We start from the raw sequence: 23,389 nt of genomic DNA, 5'->3' as shown, positions 1-23,389 counted from the left end.
AATGGGCTCCTGTGCTTCCCAAACTGGCTCTGAGGTGCTGGAAGCACCTGAGCATTCCGAGGCAACGAGTAAAAATAAATATTTATTGGAAAATAGTGAATTATTCTGGAAGGTCGTAGAAAAAAAAAAGGATTCTTCATACCTTGAGCTGGCTCAAGCTCTGAGGAGTCCAAGTGGAGTGGAGAGTGGGAAAGGTGGGAAGGATAGGCCCAGGGGAGAGTGAGTGAAGTGGGAAGTGGGAAAAGGGAGGAATGAATCCATGTGGCAGCAGGTCCCTGGTGAAGTGGGAAGTAGGAAAAATGGGAGGGATGTGTCCAGGAGGCACCAGATGAAATGGTCAGTGGGAAGGGTGGGATCATCCCCATTCCCGGGGCTGGGAAGTGGAGCTGGCACGGGTGATGCTTCCCTGTGTCCCTGGGCCGTGTCCTCAGTAGGGATCCGTGCTGTGGAAAAGACAGAGACAGGGATGTGTGGGTCCCAAACCAACCTGGCAGCTACTGCGCCAGCTCCCCCAGTTCCCAGCATGCGGCACCTGGAGAAGGAGAGCAGTGCCAGGAAGCCCAGAAGCAGCTCCAGGCCGTAGAAGAGGAGCAGGATGGCGCTCAGGAACGCTTCTAGGCGCAGGGAATATGTCTGGAGCAGCAGGTAGTACACAGCCAGCACAGCCGCCGGCACTGTAAGCGCCAGGCTGAGGGACAGCGGCACCTTCCGCTGGCACAGGTTCCCCTTGGAGCCTGTGGAACACAGAGCTGGGATCAGAACATGGGAGGGTTTGGGGTGGGGAATTAAATGTCCCGTTCCCGTGGGCAGGAACACCTTCCTCTAGCCCAGGCTGCTGCATGCCCCATTCCAACCTGAACCTCCAGGGATGTCTTCGGGGGTGTCCCAGGACCCTGCACTCCCTGTGGAGCCTCTGGCATTCAGGGGCACTCACCGAAGAAGATGCGTGTGGCCTCAATGCCGAGGTAGAGGAGGAGCAGCACCACGTCCAGCACCAAGTTGGAGACGGGATAGGGCAGGAGCAGCACTGCCGGAAAAGCACCGCCCTCAGCATCGCATTCCTGCCCACCCCGGCGGGATGGGGAACAGCTCTGGAGCGAAGCACTCACCTTTGTACACGAACACGAACGCTTCTAGGAGAAAATACGTGGCGCAGTACCAGCCGTTGAGGAAGAGCAGGACCTGCAGCGGAGCCGAGGAGCGATGGCGGCCTGAGGGGACACGGGGCGGCCGTGAGGGGGGGGAGCACGGGGCGGGCATGGCAGCGCGGCCCCCGGAGCCCTGCAGCGCCTTGCCCGCCCCCTTAGCCCATTCCCAGCGCTGCTCCCAGCCCGAGCTCCTCCCGGTAGCCCCCGCTGCCCTCCGGTAGCTCCCGTTTCCCCCCCGGTCCCGCTCCCACCCCTGGGCGCCATCTTCCATCTCCATGGGGACGGCCGCCGCCGCGCTCGCCCGCGCGGGGGCGCTGCGGGCGGGGCCGCGGGGCGGGCGCGCGGGGCCGCGGGGCGGGCGCGCGGGGCGGGCGCGCGGGGCCGCGGGGCGGGCGCGCGGGGCGGCGGGGCGGGCGCGCGCGGCCGCTCGGTCCCCGCCGCTCCCGGCGGTGCGCGCGCCGCTCCCGCCGCACCGCTCCGTGGGCGGAGCGCCGCGCGGGTTCGCGTCCCCTCCCTCCTAAACCCGCCCGCTCGTATCCGCTGGGAGAAGAATCCCACACCGGAACACGGGAACGGCCCCGTTCGAACTCCGCCCGCCAAGCGCAGCGCCGAGCCGGGTTTCAATGAAAGGAGTGCAGCCGTGACACCGGGTGGGCGCACACACCCGGGAGCCTCTGGAAAACACATCCGATTTATTCCTTTAGGGTTTCCAGAAACATTCCAGTGCCAACCAAGGCTGTGGCACGCACGGACGCCCCACAAGCGTCCCGCTGACTTCCAGAATCCCAAGGACTGCTCCCTAGAGAAAGGATGAGCCAGAAGTGACCCCGGCAGAGCCTGTGGAGTGCAAGGAGACTCCAGGGGATCCTGGGGATCCATCAGCCACGGAAGTGGGCAAATTCCTTGCGGAGCCAGAGTGAATCCTGGTAGAAGAGGGGGTCTCCCAGGTGCACAGCTGTCCGCTTGTAGAAGTAGCAGTAAAGCACGGCCGCTGCAGGGAATTTCAGGATGAGAGAGGGCCCCCAGCATCCCCAAAGGATGTGGGATCCCACCCTGATCCCTGGAGTCCTTACCCAGCCTCTGGAAAACGAACAAGGTCTGAAGGCCTTCAGTCCAGATGAAGCGGCTGGAGTCACGCCAGCGCAGGTTCTGAGGGGGTTGGAAAACTGGGAATAACCCCTGGAGCAGTTTTGTTGAGCCCTCCCAGACCCCTCACCCCATTCCAAAGGTTCTGAGCGGGATGGAGGGACATCAAGCTAGGAGTAACACCTGGAGAAGTTTGGGAATCCCCCTACTCTAAGGTTAAGCAGCTCAGGGGATTTAGGCATTGAGCCCGGACCTATTCCGGCTTCAGACTGCAGATCCCTGCAAATCCCTGAAAATCCCTTTCCTGGACGGCGTGGGCAGCACTGGAGCAGCTGCTGTGGCTCCTGACCCCTCACAACATTCCCTGTGCTCCGGGGCAGCAGGATGGAGGGAACTTCAGGAAGTGTCCAGGGGATGGGAACTGCTCCGTTGGGAAGGAGCTAGGAAGGAGTTTATTCAGGAAAGAAAAGGGGAAGGTGCTGCCAGGACAGAGCCGGGAGCTGCGGGAAGGGAGTGGGCTGCCCCCAGGTATAGGGACTGATCCCAGAAAAACCAGGAGCTGCTAGCACAGGCTTTCTCTGGGGAAAGAGGATTTTCTGATGGGTCACAGCCCTTAGGGAATGAGCTGGGATGGGGCTGGGATTGGGCAGGACACTTCCAGCCTGATGCCAACCACAGTGTCATGGAATGGGATATCTTCCATGGGGCACCTTCCAGGGGGAGACCGTGAGAAAGGACTGTGGGAAGCTGGGGGTCATGGAAAAATCCCTTGGGAGAATCCAGCAGCTGTGCCCACACCACCCTACCATAATCCAGATGTGGAAGGAGATGCTGAGTGCCAGGTAGGCTGCGGAGAGCAGGATGGTTCCCTTGAATTTATGGAAGAGGAGGTTGACCAATCCCGCCTGGAAAACGTAGGTGTTGAAGAACATGAGGAAGATGATGATGACATTGAAGACGATGGCGATGTCCTGGATGCTGCCGGGAGAACAGAGGGACCGTGGGCTCCTGGGCCTCCTGGATCTGCCGCCCCGCCTTGCCCGTACTCACATGAAGAGGACGAGCTGTACGGCCGGAGCTGTGCGCAGCAGCTCCGAGAAGGAATTCACAAAGAGGTCGTAGGAAAGCAGCAGGAACTGCAGGAACAGCACCAGGCTGTAGTTGCTGGGCTGGAGCATCCTCCTTCCTGGGGCTTGGAGCCCTCAGCCCCAGCATTCCCAACGGATCATGGCGCTGAGGGGGCTCAGCAGGGCCTCTCCCGACGTCCCAAACCTGGAGGGGGAAGACGGGGATTGGGATGGATGCCATAAATCAGGGAAACCCAATGAGCTGTGTCCTCTCTCTCCTCTGGTGTCTTCCTTCCCCTTGAAATCCACCCCCATCCCCATGTGAGGAAATCCAGGGATGAGGGAGACGTGCAGTCCCAAGAAGCAGTGTCCAAGCAGGTTATTTCTGGCTGTTCTCAGCTCCATGGGCAGTTCTGAGCAGGTTTGGGCATGTTCCACTCTGGGCACAGGGAGAGGAGTGAGGAGAGACAGACGGGAAGTTTTGGACACCTGAGCAGGTACGGTCCTTGTGGGACACATATCCCACAGGGGGAACAGCCCCCTCAGGGGTCATCCCGGCTGCAGAGGGACGGAGGGGACAGGGATCCCCCGTGTCCTGGCAGGAAAAGGGCTGTGCTGGGAGCTGAATTCCCTGATGGGGAGACATGGTGACAGACGGGGGTGAAGGGGCTGGAAAGGGACGGAAAGTGGCTGGAAATGCGGGGGAAGAAAGGCTGGACATGGGAGCGAGAAACTGATGGACACGAGGGGGGAAAGAGTTGGATATGGGGATTAAGAAATCACTCTCTGCCCCTCCAGATCCGCGTCACTCCGCCCCTCCTCACAGCCACCACCGCGGATCCCCCGCGCCCCCTCTCGCCGCCCTCTTCCCCCGTTCGTGGCCCCCTCCCCTCTCCGGGGTCCGCCCCCCGACACGCCCAAAGCCCTCTGGGTGCGGAGGTCCCGGTGCCGGGGGTGCCGCCGGGTCCCCGCCGTGCCCCCGCCCCGGGCGCTCACCCGCCGCCGCCATCTTGGTCCCCATGGAAACGGCCGCCAGAGCCGGAAGTGGAGCCGGAAGTGGTGGCTGGAGGCCCCGCGGGGCCGCTCTGGCCGCCGCGCCTCTCTGTGGCGCCGCATTGGGGCGGGCGGGGAAACCATAGAGATGAGCGGGCAGAGCGGCGCCCGCCAAGATGGCGGCGCCCAGTGAGGAGGAGGGGGCGGTGGGGCGCAGGTACAGCCCCGGGGCTGGGAGCGCTGGTGGGCGGCTCCGGGGCTGGAGGGGCTGAGGGACCTCGTGGTCTGGGCTTTGGGTGGTGTCAGGGCCGGGCGTTTTGGTCCAGGTCCAGGTTTGGGCGGGGCTGTGGAGCCACGTGTTCCCAGATTTCGGGGAGCCGTGGCACCGAGTGTGCCAGATTTGGGAAATCCGCGAGTCTCTGTGTCCCGGAGATATCACAGATTTTGGGGAACCATAGGGCCGTGTGTCTCCACCCCTTTCCTGCCTCTATGTCCTGTGAGGCAGCTGATTTGAGGGTGTCGGGACAGCCCCGGTCCCCAGAGGGGACAGAAATAGCCAATTCTGGGGGCACATGCAAATCGCATAGAAATGAGAGCGATGGGGTTCCTGCCAAGGGGACCATGACAGCTGACACCAGGAGCTCCTCACTGCCATTCCCGGGGTGCTGTGCCCTGCTCTGCATGTCCTGTTCCATCCCTGGCCTCCTTCCCAGTCCAGGGCACAGCTGGACTGTGGTCACCCCCTCAGGGTTCCCAGTTCCCCTTTCCACGGTTTCTCCTGGTGATGTTGGAGAGCCCCAAAAGGCACCTCAATCATCCCCAGGCGCCATCATCCTGGATCCATCCCTGCCACCATAACCAGGCTGGGAAGCTGCTGGGCCACCATCCGTGGCTGGGAGGCAGCTCCATCGCTGTCACCTTCCCCAGGCTGTCAAACAGCTGTCCCCCACACCCTTCGGGACTCCCAGTTCCCCTTTCCGTGGCTCCTCCCTGGGACCGCATCCGGAGCCTGAGCCGGCTCCTCACTCGCCCACAGGTGCCACCAGCGCTCCGCAGCCATGCTGGACGTGCCCTTCTTGCCCTTCTGTGCCTTCCTGGGAACGCTGGGATTGCTCTGCGTGGCCATGGTGGGCTCCTGGTGCCAGCACTGGCGCGGGGGCTTTTCCCTGGACGGCAGCTCCCGGACATTCAACTGGCACCCGGTGCTGATGGTGACGGGATTGGTGGTGCTCTACGGCGCAGGTGAGCAAAGGGAGCGCGGGGATCCCGCCACAGCTCCTTCCTGACCTTGTTCTCCCCCTCACAGCTGCCCTGGTTTACCGCATTCCCTACACATGGAGTGGCCCCAAGCTTCCCTGGAAGGTGCTGCACGGCAGCTTGGCTTTGGGGGCGTTCATCCTGACCGTGCTGGGGCTGTCGGCCGTGTTCTGCTTCCACAACTCCCAAGGGACGCCCAACATGTACTCGCTGCACAGCTGGATGGGGCTGGGAACTGTCCTGCTCTTCTCCTGCCAGGTGGGAATCCCTCCTGGATGCCCCCCATCCCTCCAGCATCCCGAGTTTTCCACCCTCACCTTTTCTTCCCACAGTGGGTGGCGGGTTTTGGAGCATTCCTGCTTCCCTGGGCTCCCACCTGGCTGCGGGCACTCTACAAGCCCATCCACGTTTTCTTCGGCTCCACCATCCTCTTGTTGTCCGTGGCTTCCTGCGTGTCAGGAATCAACGAGAAGCTTTTCTTCAGCCTGTGAGAGTCAGAGCTGGGGGGTGGCTTGGGAAGATCCCTCACAGGGATAGGGGGGGCTCAGGATGTGGATTTGGGCTGGATTTGGGAGTGACCAGCGCAGAGCAAAGGGAACTGAGCACTTCCTCAGGTGTGTGGCTCCCTGCACAGTTCCCTGCAAGGTTTGGGAGGGGTTTCAGGAATATCCAGAACATTCCCAGCCTCTGTTTCTCCGCTCCAGGAAGAACGGGACAATGCAGTACAAGCTCCTGCCGGCTGAGGCTGTGTTTGCCAACACCCTGGGACTCCTCATCCTCATTTTTGGAGTGCTGGTGGTGGCTGCCCTGGCCAGGCCCAGCTGGAAGCGCCCAGATTCCGACTCCCCAGATTCCCGGCAGGTACAGGACACGCTGGGTGGATTTGGGAAGCCCCAGCACAGTTCCAAGGGTGGGGGAAGGATTGAGGGATCCCGGCTCATCCCTGTCTCTCCCACAGCCCCTGCTCTCTGCCGAGCGCTGATCCCAGGGATCTCCCATCACTCCCAAGCTGCATCCATGTGCCTCCACGTGCCAGCTCCTGCCTGGATCCCCGGCCATGCCAAACCCCAGTGCTTGCCGGTGCCATCCCTCAATGCCACAGCTGGAGCTGCTGCAGCCTCGCTGGAACAAAGAGGAACATCCCTATCATTCCCACTCCAGAGGATCCGGCTCAGGGTGGAGCCACTCAGGGACCTCATAGACATGGAATAAAACATTGGCTTCTGCAGGGTTCCAGCACTCAAATCCCTGGGGACAAGAGAGGGCCTGGGAGCTGGGTTGGGAGAGGTGGGAGCTTGGGAGTAGGCCCTTGCCAAGCCAAGCTGTCCCTTCCAAGGGCTTGTCCTCGCTGGCTCCCTGGAGACATGGGCTGTCCCCACTTCTCCTTTGCGCCCCTTTTCCGAGAATCACCCCCAGACCCCGTGCCCAGAGCCATGTGAGCTCTGTGGTTTCCCCTCCACACATTGGGTTTCCTTCCTCCCCCAGTCACAGGATCCCTGTTCCCATCTTCCTTCCCAGCCTGGAGCAATGGGGGGCACACCCACACCCCCAGATTCCACCATCCCACCCCTCCAAGCTAGCATGGGGGACACAGAGGGTTACTGGGGGCCACGTCCTAACGTTTATTGGGAAAGATATCCCTGAAGGAACAGAGGTGGTTATTGGGATACACCTCCCTGTCACATGGGGGGGACACAAGGGTTTATTGGGATGCACGTCTCTATCACTACAAGGGAACACAGATTTTTGGGGATACACATCCCTGTTATTACTGGCGGGTGCCCAGGGGCTCCCGCAGCCCCTGCAGCACTGCTCCCAGCACTGCTGCCACTGCCACAGCCCCGGGATCAGGCTGCTCCAGCCGGGATGAATGGACGTAGCTGGCTCTGCCCGCCCCAGCCTCCATGTGCCTGGTGGCCTCGGCCGCCGCCTCTGCACTCTGCCAGGGAAAACAGGGTGTTTTCCAGGGTAACAGCAGGGGTTTCCATCCAATTTTCCCACCATCCCAGCTCCCAGCTCTCCATACCTGGACAGCTGCCGCCAGCACTTGGAGCGGGTCGGCACCAGGATTGCGCAGAGAGCGCAGAGCCTGTGCCGCTGCAAACAGCGAATCCAGCTGCAAAAAATGGGAATTAGTCTGGGAGCCAGGGCTGAGGCCAGGTGGGAACTCCTTCACATCCTCCTGGAAGTCTTCCTGGCTCCTGGGCTCTCCCAGCACTCACCATTGTCCGGTCTCCTGGCGCGGCTCCTCCGTACCTGTGCGGGACGCAGGGAAATTCAGGGGGGATTGGGATTCCCAGGGGGCACAGGGATTCCACAGCCCCCGGCACTGACCTCTGCATGGCCTCAATCCCGGCGTCCATGGCATCAGCCCACGCCGGGGAACCGTTGTTGCCACGCAGGCTCCTGGCAGCCGCCGTCAGGAAGAGCCCGTAGAGCTTTGGGAATACCATCAATACCATGCTGGAAACACGGCCAGGTGTGTTCCCCCATTCCCATTTCCATTCCCATTCCCACTCACCACTCCAGAGGAGCCTCCCATCTGCTCCAGCACCACATCAGCCAGGGCAGAGAGCAGCTGGGCAGGGGCAGCCGGAGGCGGCCGGGAGCGCATCCATTCCTGGATGGCTGTGGGAATGGAAGGGACAACGGGATGGGGTTGGCCCTGCAGTTCCCCGTCCCTCGTGGGAACCAGTAGGGACAGCCCTCAATTCCATAGGGAAGCTCCCACTGGATGCAGAGATATTCCAGGATACAATTATAGGAAGGGACACCCCAGGTTTCCTTACTCCCAAGAAGGAAGACCTGGGGAACTCCCCGCTCCTGGGAGGTGCCATTGGGGTGGCATTCCCCACAATTCCCTGGATAACAGCCCCCACACCCACCTTGGGCCGCCTGGGCGTGGGTGTGGCCGCAGTCCCCGTCACCTGCTCCCCGATCCAGCTCGTTGAGCTTATCCCGCATACCCAGCAAGGTGCTGCACACCCGCTGCAGGACCCGCTCCACCCGTGCCGTGCTGGGCCCTGCGGAGAGGAGATGCATCCCTGCACATCCTCGAGGGAAACTGAGGCACCGAGGGGTGTGACAAGGGACGGGAGCCCTGTACCAATTCCAGTATCATCCTGCGGCTTCCTGGGTGCCTCTATCGGTGCTGGCACCTCCTCCCTCCGGGTGGTTGCCGGTCCCGCGAGAATGTTGGGCCACGCCACAGCCATGGTCTTGGCATCTGGAGAAGCCAGAGGTGTGCGGTGGCTCAGGGTCCCATTGGATCCTCACTGGCGCACCCAGCAGCCAGGAATTCCACGCCCAGACATCCCCTGACCTTGTGTCCCATCACTCAGTATGTGGAAACCTCTGTGCCCCAATCCCAGGCCACATTCCCACCAGGAACTCACCGATCAACTTGACTAGCTCCTCATCCACCAGCATGATGGTGAGGGAGACTCCAGCCATTTCCATTGATGTCATGAAGGTTCCCACCATGGCCCGGGTGATGCGGATCCCTCTGTTCTCTGCGGGATTTGGGATGGAGACCGGGTCATTCCAGAGCGGCTGGAGCCAGGGACTGGGATCCCAGGCTCCCCTCTGCACTCACCCAGGCAGCGCACAGCAGCTCCAGCCACAATTCCCAGCTCCAGGCAGGACAATCCACCCAGGTTGTTCACAACGAGCAGCACAGAGGATCCTGCAGGATGGGGGGCAAGATGAGACTGGGATCCAGGGCATTTGGAGGAACACAGAGGATCCTGGGGAGCTCACCAGGGGTCAGGGACAGGTGGGAAGCATTGGATGGATCCGTCATGTGCTTCAGCATCGTCTCCACAGCCTTATCTGCTGGCAGCATCTGGAGGGGACACGGAGGAGGGGAAGAGCAGAGTGGGGAGGTCTGGGAATAGGGGGATCTGGGAATGGGGAGGAAGCGGCAGAATTTCCTTCTCACTTTCATCCTGCGCACTCCAGCCTCGCCGTGGATCCCTACGGAGATGGGGCCGTGTCACATCCCAGCCCTGGTGACACCTGCCAGGGGGGGGGCAGGGACATTCGGACCCTCCAGGGACCCCAGAGGGACACCAAGGGGCCACTTCTCACCCAGCCCCAGCTCCATCTCGTCCTCAGCCAGCTGGAACGAGAGCTTGGATCCTGGGATACTGCAGGGAGATAGGCTGAGACCCAGGGTACCTGTCCAGTGGGAATGTTCTGTTAAAACTGGGGGGATTTTTGGGATTCAGGGGCTGGGGGACACAGGACAGCACTCCCATGGGATGACACAACGCACCCATGACTTTGGCAGCCGCCGTCACCTTCTTCTCGATCTCATCCAAGCTCGCTCCCGCCTCGGCCAGAGCTCCCGCCACCTGTCCCGGGCAGAGCGAGTGAGCGACCCCCCGGAATTCCCCAAATCCCCATGAGGGGTCCCAGCAGAACCTTGTGGAGGAGGATGGTGCCACAGATCCCGCGGCGCCCGGCTTTCCCCGGCGTGGCGAAGGCGCAGTCGTCGCCCACCACCACCATGCGCACGTCGGCCCCCTCAGCCTGCGCCCGCTCCAGGGCCATCCCGAAATTCAGCCGGTCCCCGGTGTAGTTCATCACGATCAGGAGGATCCCAGCTGCAGGATTGATGTCCAGTCAACAGGAATGATGCAGCACTGGAGGGAAGAACCCCAAAATTCCACCTCGGTGTGTTCCCAACCTGCTCCGGCCTGTGCCACGGCCCGGATGGCTGCCAGGATACTGCCCACGGACGGGGATGCGAACATGGCTCCAGCCACCACTCCGGTCAGCATTCCCTTCCCCACGTAGCCTGTGCAGAGGGAAGGGGGCTCGTCACCGTGTTTATGGGTGGGGGGTACAGGTGGGACACGGGGGTCTCACCTGCGTGGGCGGGCTCGTGGCCGGAGCCCCCCCCGGACAGCAGGGCCACACGGCCACGGATGGCCTGCAGGTCATGCCGAAGGACCACCCGGTGTCCCTGGAGCAGCCGGAGCCCGGAATTGCAGGCCACCAGCCCGGCCAGAGCGTCATCGGCACAGCCGGAAACCGTTGTCACCAGTTTTTTGGGGACCTGTGGGGAAAATGGGGAGCAGTGGCATGGGAAAAGGAGGAATGCCAACCCCACAGGAATGCCAACCTGCTCCGGGCTCACCTCCATGGGAGCGGAGTGCAGCACTCGGATCCGAAGATGGAATCTGTCTGTAAAAAGGGCAAGGTTCAGTCTGAAATGGACAGCAGTCCGGAGTGTGGGGGCTGGGAAGGGGGCGGGATGGGATGGTGTCTGGTGTGATGGTGATGCTATGGGGAGTGTCTGGTGAGAATGGGGCTGGCATTGGAGTTGTCCCCAGACGGGGACACCTCCCCAGGCAGGGAGCTCCTTTTGCGATGAGGCGCCAGGATGGGATAACCGCTAAACAGGGACCCTTTTTTGGGATGAGAGAGGACAGTGACAGCTCTCCCCTCAAAGACGGGCCACCTTTTGAGGTGGGAAATCAGGACGGGACCACCCCCAAACAGAGACCCTTTTTTTTTTTTGTGATGAGGGGACTCCCACGTTCAGGGATCTCCTCTCAGTGCAGGCCCGGGCTGGATCCACACTCCCCCCTCACAGCGGGGACCCCAACCCCAGGTTTCGGGGGGCACAGAGCTGCGCCCTCCCATGCGGGGCCCGCCCTTGGGGACACGGCGTGGGACCAGGGTGGGATCAGCGCGGGTCCCGCGGGTTTCGGGGGAGACCCCTCCGCGCATCCCCCCTCCACACCTGCCCTCGGCGGGGTCCTCCAGCCGCCCTTCTCGGCTGCTCCTCACGGTCCTCCCAGCGCGCTGCAGCGCCTCCTCTCGGCTGCTCCCCGCGGTCCTCCAGGGCGGCTGGAGCGCCTCCTCTCGTCTGCTCCCCGCGGTCCTCCAAGGCGGCTGGAGCGGCTCCTCTCGTCTGCTCCCTGCGGCCCGCCGGCGGGCTAGAGCGGCCCTGTGCGCCCACTTCCCGGAAGCGGCGGCGGCGGCGGAGAGGCCGCGCTCTCCGTTCCCCCCCGGTTCCCCCCGCGCCCCCCGGGACCTCCCGGTTCCCCCCAGCATGTCCTACAACTACGTGGTGACGGCGCAGAAGCCGACGGCCGTCAATGGCTGCGTCACCGGTACCGCGGGGCGGGCGGCGACGGGAGCGCCGTGTTGAGGGCCGCGTGGGAGGGCGGTTGGGGGGTACCGGGGGGCACGGGGGGATGTGTTATGATTGAGCAGATGGAGGTGTTGGGGGCGATGGGGGTCCCCGGGGGGTTTTGGGGCACAGAAGGGATTGGGAGTGCCGGGAGGGTTTTGGGGTTGAGGAGTGTGTTTTGGAGTACGAGGGGGTTTGGGGGTACCGGGGGTTTTGGGGTGCCGGAGGGTTTGGGGATACTGAGGGAATTTAGGGTAAAGGAAGGATCGAAGTGATGCTCCTGAAATGCATAACAGGTGTGAGAGGAAGTGGGATTTGGGAAAGCTACGGGAGCCCCAAGAGCCCTGGGAGTGCTGGGCATGGTGGGAAGAGACTCCAGGAATGAGGATTCTTGAAGAAAGACAGTGGGAAGAGCGTTTCTGCAGAAAAGCAAGGAGGGCAGGCTGAGGGACAGCACTTGCTGAGAGCGTTTAGCACTGTGGAAGGAAGCTGATGGGATTTTGGGATGCTCCAGGGAGGCTGTGGAAGTGCAGCCTGGCACCCCGAGGTGCCAGCTGATCCCTCCTCTGGGATTCCTTCCCTTTTTTTCCCAGGACACTTCACCTCTGCGGAGGACCTGAACCTGCTGATTGCCAAAAACACCCGGCTGGAGATTTACGTCGTGACAGCCGAGGGGCTCCGGCCCGTCAAGGAAGTGGGAATGTACGGGAAAACCGCTGTCATGGAGCTCTTCCGCCCCAAGGTGGGTGCTGGCGGAGCAGGGATGCAGCTGTGCCCGCCTGGGCGGGGTGGGATGGGAATGTCCACCCCTGGAATTTGCATTGACCGGGCTTTTTTCGGGCAGGGGGAGAGCAAGGATTTGCTGTTCATCCTGACGGCCAAGTACAACGCCTGCATCCTGGAATACAAGCAGAACGGGGATAGCATCGACATCATCACCCGTGCCCATGGAAACGTGCAGGTGAGGGGGAGTGCAGCACCTGGGATGGGAATTCCCTTCCCTAGGGATGGTTTTGCCTTCCTGGTGCAGCAGGGTGTTGGACTTCTGTTGTTCTGTTGGTGGTTCCTTGCTGGCTGCTGGATCTGGGATGGGTCACAGGATGTTTCCAGAGTTAGTCTTGGTCTCTGGAAGGATTAATGGAATTCTGGGAATGGGTTGGAAATTCTGGTTTGGGTTGGAAAAGAGACCTTAAAGCTCATCCAGTTCCCTTCTATGGGCAGGGACACCTTGTGCTATCCTTGGTTGCTCCAAGACCCATCCATCCTGGCCTGGAACACTTCCAGGGATGGGGCAGCCACAATTTCTCTGGGAAATCCATCCCAGGGCCTCATTACCCTCACAGAGAAGGATTTCTTCCCAATATCTCATCTAAACCAGCACATGGAATCCTGGAATGGTGTGGGATAGACAGAACTTATAGATCATCTCATTCCACCCCTTGCAATGGACACCTTCCACTAGACCAGGATGCTCCAATTTGTGTCCCTGTGAATTCAATATATTCTTGGGAGACCCTGTGGAATAACAAATTAAATTTAAGAAAAATTAAAGCCTAAACTCCTTGTAAGGCTGAATTTTCCCTGAGAAATGAGTCCTGTGGGAATTTGTGGGGAAGCTGTGTGGGAGCTCTGCTAGATGGGGCAGTTGGAAAGGCATCTCCTCCTTAGGCTTGGTGGCTTCCCAGCTGGAATTCTCAAGCCTGTTGGGAAGTGTGCAAGGAGCCATTCCTCACCTAAGGGCTGGCAACTTACTCCTGGTCCTGTTTTTCAGGAATATTGTCCTGGCACTAATCACTTTTTTCTTTCCTCTCTCTCTGGAATTCTCCCTCAGGATCGCATCGGGCGCCCCTCGGAGACCGGGATCATCGGCATCATCGATCCCGAGTGCCGGATGATCGGGCTGCGGCTCTATGATGGCCTCTTCAAGGTCATCCCCCTGGATCGGGACAACAAGGAATTAAAGGCCTTCAACATCCGCCTGGAAGAGCTCCAGGTCATCGACGTGAAATTCCTTTACGGCTGCCAAGCTCCCACCATCTGCTTCGTCTACCAGGTGCCTGCTTATCCATGGATAGCCCAGGTGGAGCCAAGGGCTCCCAAGGTTTTCCAAAGGCTTTTTGGGAGGCAGAATGAGGGATGATTCCAGTTTCTCCAGGTCCTTGTTCTTCCATACTGCCTTTTTCCAACTATGGGAGGGAGGAAGCAATACTTTCCCACAGGATTCCTGGGCAGTTCTGCCTTGGATGGGAATTTTCCTTGTTATACCCCCAGGAGGAGTTTAGGGATCTCTCCAGCAAGATCCACAACCAATTGTTTCCCATAGCGAGACTTGAGCCTTTCTTTAAAAAACAAGACAGTGGCCTGCTTGGTATTTTTGGGAGGTGATTCCAGGTGCGTAAAGAGGATTCATAACCTCTCCCATCACCTGGCTTCTTATGGAGGGAGCATTCCAGGTCTTCTCTGGATGCTGTTTTGATCCAAAGAGCCTTTTACTGTTCTGACTGAGCTAGGGATTAGCTTTCCTTTGTTAAATTCCAGGCTATCCCAAGCTCAGCTGAAATCCCATGCTCCATTATTCCTTGTTTGGGCGCTGCTGGAATCCCCCCAAACTTCCTGAAGGGAGGAAACCACTTTGTCATCACATACCTGGAGTTTGGGAGAACAGTTGGAAAAGTGCTTTTCCAACTTTAGGGTTCCACAATCCATGTCAAAACAACTCGAACCCTTGGAGCAGGAGCAGGATGTCAGTTCTGAATCATAAACCTCTGGATTGTTGCAATCCCTGCCTATGGAGAGGAGAATGTTTCCAAGCTGTTTCCTTGATTCTTTTTCCATTTATTACCCATTATCCCAGGACTTGGTCCAAATAGGATTGCAGCAGCTGGGATAATTTTTGGGAAGTTCTGAAACTACAGGGAAATATGATAAAAACCCCTGAATTCCTGAATGTTTGCAAGAGCTGGAGGAGGGGGTGATACTCCATTATGCCCCTTGTTCCCAGGTTGTCAGAGGAACACAAATTCCAGAATATCAGTCGTAAAACAATAGGAAAATACTTCTCAGTGTTTTCCTGCACAGGGATTTCGTCAGGTGGAAATTATATATGGAAAAATTTGGGAGAATGGTGGCATGTGGATGTGGGGGAGGATGAGGAGGTGTGAAGCCTCAGAAGCTCCCGGGAATTATATTTTTGCAGGAGGTGAGGTGGAATCTCCCCACTTCTGGAATCTCATCCACTTTTGCTTCTCTTCCAGGACCCCCAGGGCCGCCACGTGAAGACATACGAGGTGTCCCTGCGGGAGAAGGAATTCAATAAAGGCCCTTGGAAGCAGGAAAATGTGGAGGCCGAAGCCTCCATGGTCATCGCAGGTTGGGCCTTTTTTGTAAAAGATCTTCCCATGTTTTTCCAGGCTGGATGGCTCCTTTTTTCCAGGCAGGTTGTCTCATGTTTGTTGTGCGTCCTGCAGTGCCAGAGCCCTTTGGAGGCGCCATTATCATCGGGCAGGAATCCATCACCTACCACAATGGGGATAAATATCTGGCTATCGCTCCTCCCATCATCAAGGTGAGGGGATCCAGGACTGCATCCTAAAAAATCCCTCCTTTCCCAGGCCTTCCAGTCAGGAATTCAAACTCCTGTTGTCCCAGGTGTGGTCTAACAGTGCCACTTACTTGGACTTCTTGAGCTTTGGCTTCCAGGTCACTGTTCTTGGGGGCCGAGGGACATCCATGATCACTGTGTGCCTCCTCTTTCTGTAGAGCTCTTGGAATTTTGTTTGGGCCCCAGGGAATGGGATTAATTAGGAATTAGTGCATGGTCTGGGCACAGTTCCAGGGCAGAGCCAGGTTTCATTTCAGGCAGTGGAAAACATGGATGAACCCCTTGGAGACTTGTTCAGAGGAGAAGAGGCTGAAAGATTTTGGGACAGCAATTGGACTTGTGGGTTTTGTGGGAATAACAGGCCACTTCCCATATTTAATCAGAGGATGAAGCTCCAATGGCATGGCTGACACGCTGCTCCAAGCTGTAAGAGGACTGGAATTGCTATCCAAAGGTCTTTTAAGATGGAAATAAACACAGGCTAGAAATCTTGGGGGAAGAAATTGGAATATTGGTGCCTGAAGATCTCAGTCCGCTCCTGGAGCTCTGGAATGGGTGGGATACTGGAGCTGGGAACATATCACCTGCACAGACCTTTTGGGGATCAGTTTGGAGTTGTTCCAGCAGAATCTGAGAATTCCCTGCTTTCCCTGCAGCAAAGCACCATCGTGTGCCACAACCGCGTGGATCCCAACGGATCGCGGTATTTGCTGGGAGACATGGAAGGGCGGCTCTTCATGCTGCTCCTGGAGAAGGAGGAGCAGATGGATGGCACTGTCACCTTGAAGGATCTGCGTGTGGAGCTGCTGGGAGAGGTAGGAATCACCTGGGCCATCCTTGGCACTTACCTGGGATTCTCCCAAGTCTGGAAAAGCTCCATTCAGGAATGAGTGGGAATTTTGGGAGCTGGAGGTGTTGATGCTTTGCATTTGCCACAGCCCTGAACTGTTGGGAAAATTCCCTGTGGGCACTCAAACTTTCACCTCCTTCCCATTTTTTTCTCCTGGTACTTGTACTGGGAGGAGCTTGGAGTCTGTGGGGTTTACAAAGGGATTAAATCCCCTTCCATACCCAGTTTTTTTCTGTTGGATAACAATTTAGTGGTGGAAGGTGTGTGTGGGCCAGGACCTTTCCATGCTACTGGTGGGTCACCTGCCTCTTCCCATTTCCCAGACATCCATTGCCGAGTGCCTGACTTACCTGGATAACGGAGTGGTGTTTGTTGGCTCCAGGCTTGGAGATTCCCAGCTTGTGAAGGTATGTGGCAGCTACTGGTTGCGTGTTCCCACAGGACTCAATTTCCATCAAAACCTGGAAGTGTGGATGCATTTTACTGTCTTCTTCTTGCCTGCCCCTTCCCTGTCATGCCTCTGGAAAGACAAAAATTGATTCCAGTATTTATTCCCAGCTCAACGTGGACAGCAACGAGCAGGGATCCTACGTGGTGGCTATGGAGACCTTCACCAACCTCGGGCCCATCGTGGACATGTGCGTGGTGGACCTGGAGAGGCAAGGCCAAGGCCAGGTAACGTTCCTGCTTTTCCCTCCTCACTGCTGGGAATTTTTGGCTGAGTGTGTCTATAAAATCATAGAATCCCAGAATGGTTTGGGTTGGAAGGGAGCTAAGGGATCATCTTATTCCATGGGCAGGGACACCTTCCACTAGACCAGGTTGCTCTAAGCCCTGTCCAGCCTGGCCTTGGTGGATCTTTCAAGTCCCTTCCAACCCAAACCATTCCAGGATTCCATGATTCAAGAATGGCTTCCCCATTTCCATGAGAAATGGGACCTCCCAGAGAAGAGTGGGAGAGCTTCCCAGCCACAGCTGGTAACGCCCATCTGCTTTTCCTCCAGCTGGTCACCTGCTCTGGGGCCTTCAAAGAGGGATCGCTGCGGATCATCCGGAACGGCATCGGGATCCATGAGCATGCCAGCATCGACCTGCCGGGAATTAAAGGTGTGGGAGGTGTTCCACAGCCTGAGGGGGGGGCATGGTGGGCACAGATGAAGTTGAGTTGTGGAATTGTGAGGAACTGTGGCCTCCTTGTTGCAGGATTGTGGCCATTGAGGTCAGATCCACACCGGGAGACGGACAACACCTTGGTGCTGTCATTTGTTGGCCAGACCAGGTAAAGGTGGGATGAGCTGATCCAGGCTCTCAGCCCCATGTTGGAGCAGGAATTAATGGGAATTCCCTTCCCTGCTCAGGGTTCTGATGTTGAACGGAGAGGAAGTGGAAGAAACAGAGCTCACAGGATTTGTGGATGACCAGCAGACGTTCTTCTGTGGCAACGTGGCGCATCAGCAGCTGATCCAGGTAAATCCAGCATGAGGAAAACATGGATATGGTCTCCTGGTGCCATATGGATCGTGACATATCCAGGGTAGAAGTTGGAGTGCTTCCCTGAGCTGATGGGATCAGCAAACAGGATCCTGGGTTTGTGTTTCTAAGGGATATGGAAAGAAGGAGGTTCTTTCTTGTGCCATCCACCTTGGAAACACTGTTTTCCATGATTTTTCCTGTCTCTCTTCCCAGATCACGTCTGCATCGGTGCGACTGGTCAGCCAAGAGCCCAAATCCCTGGTGAGCGAATGGAAAGAGCCCAATGGGAAGAACATCAGCGTTGCTTCCTGCAACAGCAACCAGGTGGTGGTGGCTGTGGGAAGAGCCTTGTACTACCTGGAAATCCGCCCCCAGGAGCTCCGGCAGATCAGGTGAGCCCACATCCTGAGGGCTCTTGGGATGCTGGGATTTGGGATCCAGGTGGACACCTGTCCTCCTTTCTTCCTCCCAGTTGCACTGAGATGGAGCACGAGGTGGCTTGCCTGGACATCACCCCCCTAGGAGACTCCAACGGGATGTCCCCGCTCTGTGCCATCGGGCTCTGGACTGACATCTCTGCCCGCATCCTGAAGCTCCCATCCTTCGAGCTGCTGCACAAGGAGATGCTGGGAGGAGGTAGGAACCTCCCAAGAGTGGCAGTGGTCACTGTCCATGTCCTGAGTGACCTCATCCATCCCTTTTTCTGCTTCCCACAGAGATTATCCCTCGCTCCATCCTGATGACAACCTTTGAGAGCAGCCACTACCTCCTGTGTGCCCTCGGGGATGGAGCTCTCTTCTACTTTGGCCTCAGCCTTGAGACAGGTAACCTTTTCCCTTCCTTTCCAATTTTTTGGGAAAGATCTTCCTTGCTTTCTCAGCCTCATGCTCAGGTAGGATTGGCTGTGGGCTGGGGGATTTCTCCAGCACACTGGAGGAAGGAGATAGATTCTTAAATCAGGGGTGCGCTTACCCGCAATCCATTTTTCCCTGAGGTGCTGTGGCATATCCCAGTCCCTTTTCCCTTTGAATCCAGGCTTGCTGAGTGACAGGAAGAAGGTGACCCTGGGCACACAGCCCACAGTGCTGAGGACATTCCGCTCCTTGTCCACCACCAATGTGTTTGCCTGCTCCGACCGCCCCACCGTCATCTACAGCAGCAACCACAAGCTGGTCTTCTCCAACGTCAACCTCAAGGAGGTCAACTACATGTGCCCCCTCAATTCCGACGGGTATCCCGACAGGTGAGCCCGCCACGAGTTCCTGACCCTAAGGGATATGGAGGAGAGGGAGGTACTTGCTGTTTCACCCAATTTTCCATTATTTTTCTCCCCACAAGTTTGGCCTTGGCCAACAACAGCACCCTGACCATTGGCACCATTGATGAGATCCAGAAGCTGCACATCCGCACTGTTCCCCTCTATGAGTCACCCAGGTGAGGATTCCTGGGATGAAGATTCCTGGGATCAGGGTGCTCTGCTGCACAGGATAAGGGTTGGGGTAATGTTGCCATCCCAGGAGTAAACAGACAGCTCTTGTTGCTTCCAGAGCTCTTGGAATGGCCTTTCCTGGCTCTCCCACTGACGTGGCTCTGTTTATCCCACAGGAAAATCTGCTACCAAGAGGTATCCCAGTGTTTCGGGGTGCTCTCCAGCCGGATAGAGGTGCAGGATGCCAGTGGGGGCACCACGGCACTCAGACCCAGTGCCAGCACCCAGGTGAGATCCCAGGTTGGGTCACCCCTATGCTGTGGGGATCAGAATTTCTGATCCAGGTTTTCCTTGATGGTCCTCATTTCCAAAGCTGTGAGTCCAGTCCTGTTCCTTAGCTGGGGAGGAATGGGATGGTGGGATCTCTCTGAGGGGGTGATACAGCCACTGTACTACCTGATCTCCTTTATTTTTGGGTGCTGCTCCTTCCATATCCCATACAGGCTTCTGTGTAGTCTCCAAGGTTATCCTTTTCCCAAGGATTCAGCTCTGGAAGCCACAGCTCTACTTAAACTCAGATTAACACCACCACTCAGTCCTGCAGGAGCAGGGCTTTACTTATTCCTTCCTCCAGCTGTTCTCCCATCCCTTTTCCCACTCACTGGCTACCTGAGGCTGTGCAGATATCCCAAGTAGTACTGGGATGTGACAGATTTTCCTGTTTCCAGGCCTTGTCCAGCAGTGTGAGCACCAGCAAGCTGTTTTCCAGCAGCACAGCTCCGCACGAGACATCCTTTGGAGAGGAGGTGGAAGTGCACAACCTGTTAATCATAGACCAGCACACCTTCGAAGGTACCTGTCCCATCCCAAAATCCAGATTTTCCCATCCTGGAGAAGCCCAGGGGATCTTCAGCCAAAGCATTTTCCTGGAGGAACATCAGCCATAAGGTTTAGGGAATACCAATTTTTGATGGTACAAGGTGGTGAGGAATAGGGGAGGGAATCTCTAGGGTGTGTCTTAAGCTTTCAGTTTAAGGACTTTGGGATCCCAATTGTTCTTACCTTTCCCGCTTATTTTTTTCCCAGTGCTCCATGCTCACCAATTCCTGCAAAATGAGTATGCCCTCAGCCTGGTCTCCTGCAAGCTGGGAAAGGATCCCAACACCTACTTCATTGTGGGCACTGCCATGGTGTATCCCGAGGAAGCGGAGCCCAAGCAGGGCCGGATCGTCGTCTTCCACTACTCCGATGGTAAGAACAAGGTGTTCTCACCTGGAAAAATCCAGCTTTTTTTTGGTGGGAGATCAGGGATGAGCTCCTCAAACCCCAGAGAGCTTGTGTCACAGGAGCAGGCAGTTTTTCCCAAGGAATCTGTTGTCGGGGTCTGTAGGTGCTGTGTTCCCTTTCCCCCTGTCTCCTAGAGAAGCCCAAGAATCCCTCACCAGCCCTGGATTTTGGGATTTGCTTTCCATGTCACTTGTCCCTCTCAGAGGCAGTTTTTTTAGGAAGCAAAATTCAGGCCAGCTCAGCTGAACCCCTTTGACTTCCCACTCTTTGGATAAACAATCCAAGTAATGCCTGGCTTTATTCCAGGGAAGCTGCAGAGCCTGGCTGAGAAGGAGGTCAAGGGAGCTGTGTATTCCATGGTGGAATTCAACGGGAAGCTGTTAGCCAGCATCAACAGCACGGTAGGCAAGGCTCTGACTTTTTTTTTAGGAGTGTACTTGTGGATCTGGATGTCAGCCAGGTGTCTGTTGTGGAGCATATCCCAGCTCTCATGTGGAGAATCCCAATCCGTGTCCCATCCCACAGGTCCGCCTGTACGAGTGGACAGCAGAGAAGGAATTGCGCACGGAGTGCAACCACTACAACAACATCATGGCCCTGTACCTGAAAACCAAGGGGGATTTCATCCTGGTGGGAGACCTCATGCGCTCCGTGCTGCTCCTGGCCTACAAACCCATGGAAGGGAATTTTGAGGAGGTACGGAAGCAGTGCCAGGAATCAATTCCGACCGCTCTGGGCACAGGGAATGGTGTTGGAGGGGATAAAAGGAGGAGTTTGGCTTGATTGGATAAGGTTTGACATGGATCCCTGTGGTTTCTGGAGGGATGGATCCCTCAGTTTCTAGGGAACTGGCTGTGGGAAGAGCAGCTGGTGCCTGGTGGGTGGGAGATGCCATCTGGGATGCCTGGTGTCCACTTGGAATGGAGGTTTAAATTGCTGGAGTGGCTTTGGCATAGGCTGCTCCACACTTTCCCAGGATGTTATCCAAGTGCCACTTGGACTAGGACCATCTCCAGGAGTGCCTTTCCTGCTCAGCTACTTCCTGGAGCAGAGAAGGACGTGCTGGATCCCGCCTTGCTCCTGAATATTGGTGTTGGGTGGGATGAGGATGCAGGATCCCAGGCCAGGCCACCTGGACACAGCGTGTCCCTTCTTGGCCCCTTCCAGATTGCCCGGGATTTCAATCCAAACTGGATGAGTGCTGTGGAAATCCTGGATGATGATAATTTCTTGGGAGCAGAGAACGCTTTCAATCTGTTCGTGTGCCAGAAGGACAGGTAAACTGGTTGGGATAGATTGGGAATGGGATGGGACAGCACATGCTGGGAGGGATGGGATGCTGGGATGGACCTTCAGGAAAACTGGAGAAGCATTCCCAGCTTTTGGGAGCAAGGGAAAGTTTTAGAGTGCCCCCATCCGGGACTGAGAAGTTTTTGGGATTCTAGTGCGGCCACAACGGATGAGGAGCGGCAGCACCTGCAAGAAGTGGGATTATCCCACCTGGGAGAGTTTGTCAATGTCTTCTGCCACGGATCCCTGGTCATGCAGAACTTGGGAGAGACTTCCACGCCCACCCAGGGATCCGTGCTCTTTGGCACTGTCAATGGAATGATCGGTAAGGAGCAGGGCTGAGGATCCCCTGCAGAATCCTGGAGTGGTTTGGGTTGGAAAGCTCATCCAGCTCCACCCCCTGCCACATTCCCATGACCGTTATTCCTGTGCAGGCCTGGTGACATCCCTGTCGGAAAGCTGGTACAACCTGCTCCTGGACATGCAGAACAGGCTCAACAAAGTCATCAAGAGCGTGGGGAAGATTGAGCATTCTTTATATCCTTTAGCATTCCAGCCAGGAGCATGTGCTGGGTAGTTTACCAGCTGGAGAGGGTGGGAGTGGGTTTCCATTACCCTGAGCAATCATGGACTTAAAGATGGGAGGATGGGAGATTTCTCTGAGACCACAGAGTCCAATCATTAACCCAGCACCATGCCCAGGGCTGGTGTTATTCCCTGTGGATTTGGCTCCTTGACAGTGGCACCTGGAGATCCTTCCACACCGAACGAAAGACGGAACCAGCCACAGGATTCATCGATGGAGACTTGATTGAGAGTTTTCTGGACATCAGCAGGCCCAAGATGCAGGAAGTGGTGGCAAACCTGCAGGTGAGCTTGGGAATGTAGCCTTGGATCTTTCAAGGATTTTGCTCAGCAATCCAGGCTCAGTAAATCATGGAATTGTAGAGTTATGGAATGGTTTGGGTTGGAAGGGAATTAAAGGCACCTCCCACTAGACCAAGTCGCTCCAAGCCTTGTTCAACCTGGCCTGGAACACTTCCAGAGATGGGGAAGCCACAGCCTCTCTGGGAAGTGCTAAATCCACACGTCCCTGAATGATCTGGGAATGTTTTTTGGCACCTGCCGATGTCTCCAATGCCTTTTCCGCCCTGTGCAGATTGACGATGGAAGCGGGATGAAGAGGGAAGCCACCGTGGATGACCTGATAAAGATTGTAGAGGAGCTGACCCGGATCCATTAGCAGGACTCGGGATTGTTTCCTACCCCTACCCTCCACATGGAGCAAGGGAATCCTTCCCCAGCTGTGCCCAGCACTGGCAGCAGTGGCCAGAGGGGGATGGAATCTCACAGGGCAAGCAGCTTGTTAGGAATTTGGGGAGGTGTCAGTCATCTCCTGCTGGCATTCATGGATTCTATGGAATTGGCTGGGCCCAGAACTGTCCCTTTCCTTGGGTGATCCACTGGGATTTGATGCCCTCGCCTCGATTCCCTTTTCCCTGGTGTCCTTAGGTATTTTGTTACTTTTTTTGGCTTTTAGTTTTGCTTTTGATCCTGTTTTGTTGGTTTTTTTTTGTTTTCATTTTGATTCCTTGTGTTTTTTTGGAAGAGGAATCAAAGCTCGAGGAGCAGCCAAGGCTGGAGCCTTGGCTCACCATAGGATCCATGCCTTGCTCAGGGAGGGAAGTTCTGGGAAGTTTAAGCTGTTGCTGATTTCGGAGTTTTACCAAATAAAGTAGTCCAAGAGGAAATATCTGTGTCCT

The 23,389-nt window shown here is 57.2% G+C and overlaps 5 protein-coding genes across 7 annotated transcripts; 2 read left to right on the top strand and 3 right to left on the bottom strand.

Moving 5' to 3' along the window:
* Positions 1-69: 69 nt before the first annotated feature.
* Positions 70-1,844, bottom strand: TMEM216 (transmembrane protein 216). 2 transcript variants are annotated; one of them, XM_077784328.2, is made up of 5 exons: positions 1,709-1,844; positions 1,110-1,211; positions 935-1,027; positions 533-734; positions 70-443 (listed from the first exon to the last, which is right to left on the bottom strand). In XM_077784328.2, the coding sequence occupies exons 1-5, from the start codon at positions 1,833-1,835 to the stop codon at positions 428-430; spliced, it is 540 nt and encodes a 179-aa protein (XP_077640454.2). In that variant the 5' UTR covers positions 1,836-1,844; the 3' UTR covers positions 70-427. The 2 variants fall into 2 exon arrangements, with proteins under 2 accessions (XP_077640454.2, XP_021411634.3); XM_021555959.4 differs by lacking the exon at positions 1,709-1,844 and adding an exon at positions 1,400-1,441.
* TMEM138 (transmembrane protein 138) lies at positions 1,821-4,332 on the bottom strand. The gene is made up of 5 exons (XM_021555955.4): positions 4,298-4,332; positions 3,285-3,506; positions 3,041-3,212; positions 2,222-2,297; positions 1,821-2,139 (listed from the first exon to the last, which is right to left on the bottom strand). The coding sequence occupies exons 2-5, from the start codon at positions 3,410-3,412 to the stop codon at positions 2,027-2,029; spliced, it is 489 nt and encodes a 162-aa protein (XP_021411630.1). The 5' UTR covers positions 3,413-3,506; positions 4,298-4,332; the 3' UTR covers positions 1,821-2,026.
* CYB561A3 (cytochrome b561 family member A3) lies at positions 3,506-6,777 on the top strand. 2 transcript variants are annotated; one of them, XM_085579950.1, is made up of 6 exons: positions 3,506-3,798; positions 5,331-5,536; positions 5,601-5,809; positions 5,884-6,038; positions 6,256-6,412; positions 6,510-6,777. In XM_085579950.1, exons 1-6 carry the CDS (start codon positions 3,731-3,733, stop codon positions 6,531-6,533), a joined length of 819 nt encoding a protein of 272 aa, XP_085436076.1. In that variant the 5' UTR covers positions 3,506-3,730; the 3' UTR covers positions 6,534-6,777. The 2 variants fall into 2 exon arrangements, with proteins under 2 accessions (XP_085436076.1, XP_021411629.2); XM_021555954.4 differs by lacking the exon at positions 3,506-3,798 and adding an exon at positions 4,453-4,511.
* A 372-nt stretch (positions 6,778-7,149) lies between these two features.
* TKFC (triokinase and FMN cyclase) lies at positions 7,150-11,357 on the bottom strand. The gene is made up of 18 exons (XM_021555952.4): positions 11,304-11,357; positions 10,695-10,741; positions 10,424-10,613; positions 10,242-10,352; positions 9,977-10,158; positions 9,828-9,906; positions 9,641-9,730; positions 9,492-9,526; positions 9,311-9,395; positions 9,147-9,236; positions 8,947-9,063; positions 8,658-8,777; positions 8,437-8,574; positions 8,073-8,179; positions 7,886-7,989; positions 7,774-7,807; positions 7,578-7,667; positions 7,150-7,490 (listed from the first exon to the last, which is right to left on the bottom strand). Exons 2-18 carry the CDS (start codon positions 10,698-10,700, stop codon positions 7,320-7,322), a joined length of 1,749 nt encoding a protein of 582 aa, XP_021411627.3. The 5' UTR covers positions 10,701-10,741; positions 11,304-11,357; the 3' UTR covers positions 7,150-7,319.
* A 170-nt stretch (positions 11,358-11,527) lies between these two features.
* Positions 11,528-23,377, top strand: DDB1 (damage specific DNA binding protein 1). Its single transcript, XM_021555951.4, has 27 exons — positions 11,528-11,676; positions 12,290-12,438; positions 12,541-12,657; positions 13,528-13,749; positions 14,951-15,065; positions 15,164-15,261; positions 15,954-16,112; positions 16,471-16,554; positions 16,706-16,822; positions 17,152-17,254; positions 17,351-17,426; positions 17,506-17,614; positions 17,834-18,012; positions 18,093-18,256; positions 18,337-18,444; positions 18,656-18,863; positions 18,959-19,054; positions 19,226-19,337; positions 19,778-19,901; positions 20,136-20,300; positions 20,643-20,737; positions 20,862-21,032; positions 21,504-21,613; positions 21,782-21,951; positions 22,061-22,163; positions 22,373-22,496; positions 22,786-23,377. The coding sequence occupies exons 1-27, from the start codon at positions 11,616-11,618 to the stop codon at positions 22,867-22,869; spliced, it is 3,423 nt and encodes a 1,140-aa protein (XP_021411626.1). The 5' UTR covers positions 11,528-11,615; the 3' UTR covers positions 22,870-23,377.
* Positions 23,378-23,389: the final 12 nt, after the last annotated feature.

Source organism: Lonchura striata, chromosome 5 (genome assembly GCF_050655825.1).
Source record: "Lonchura striata isolate lonStrDom1 chromosome 5, ASM5065582v1, whole genome shotgun sequence".
Classification (NCBI taxonomy): Eukaryota; Metazoa; Chordata; class Aves; order Passeriformes; family Estrildidae; genus Lonchura; species Lonchura striata.
Note: the sequence above shows the minus strand (reverse complement) of the source record. Positions and strands in the feature narration are given on the sequence as shown.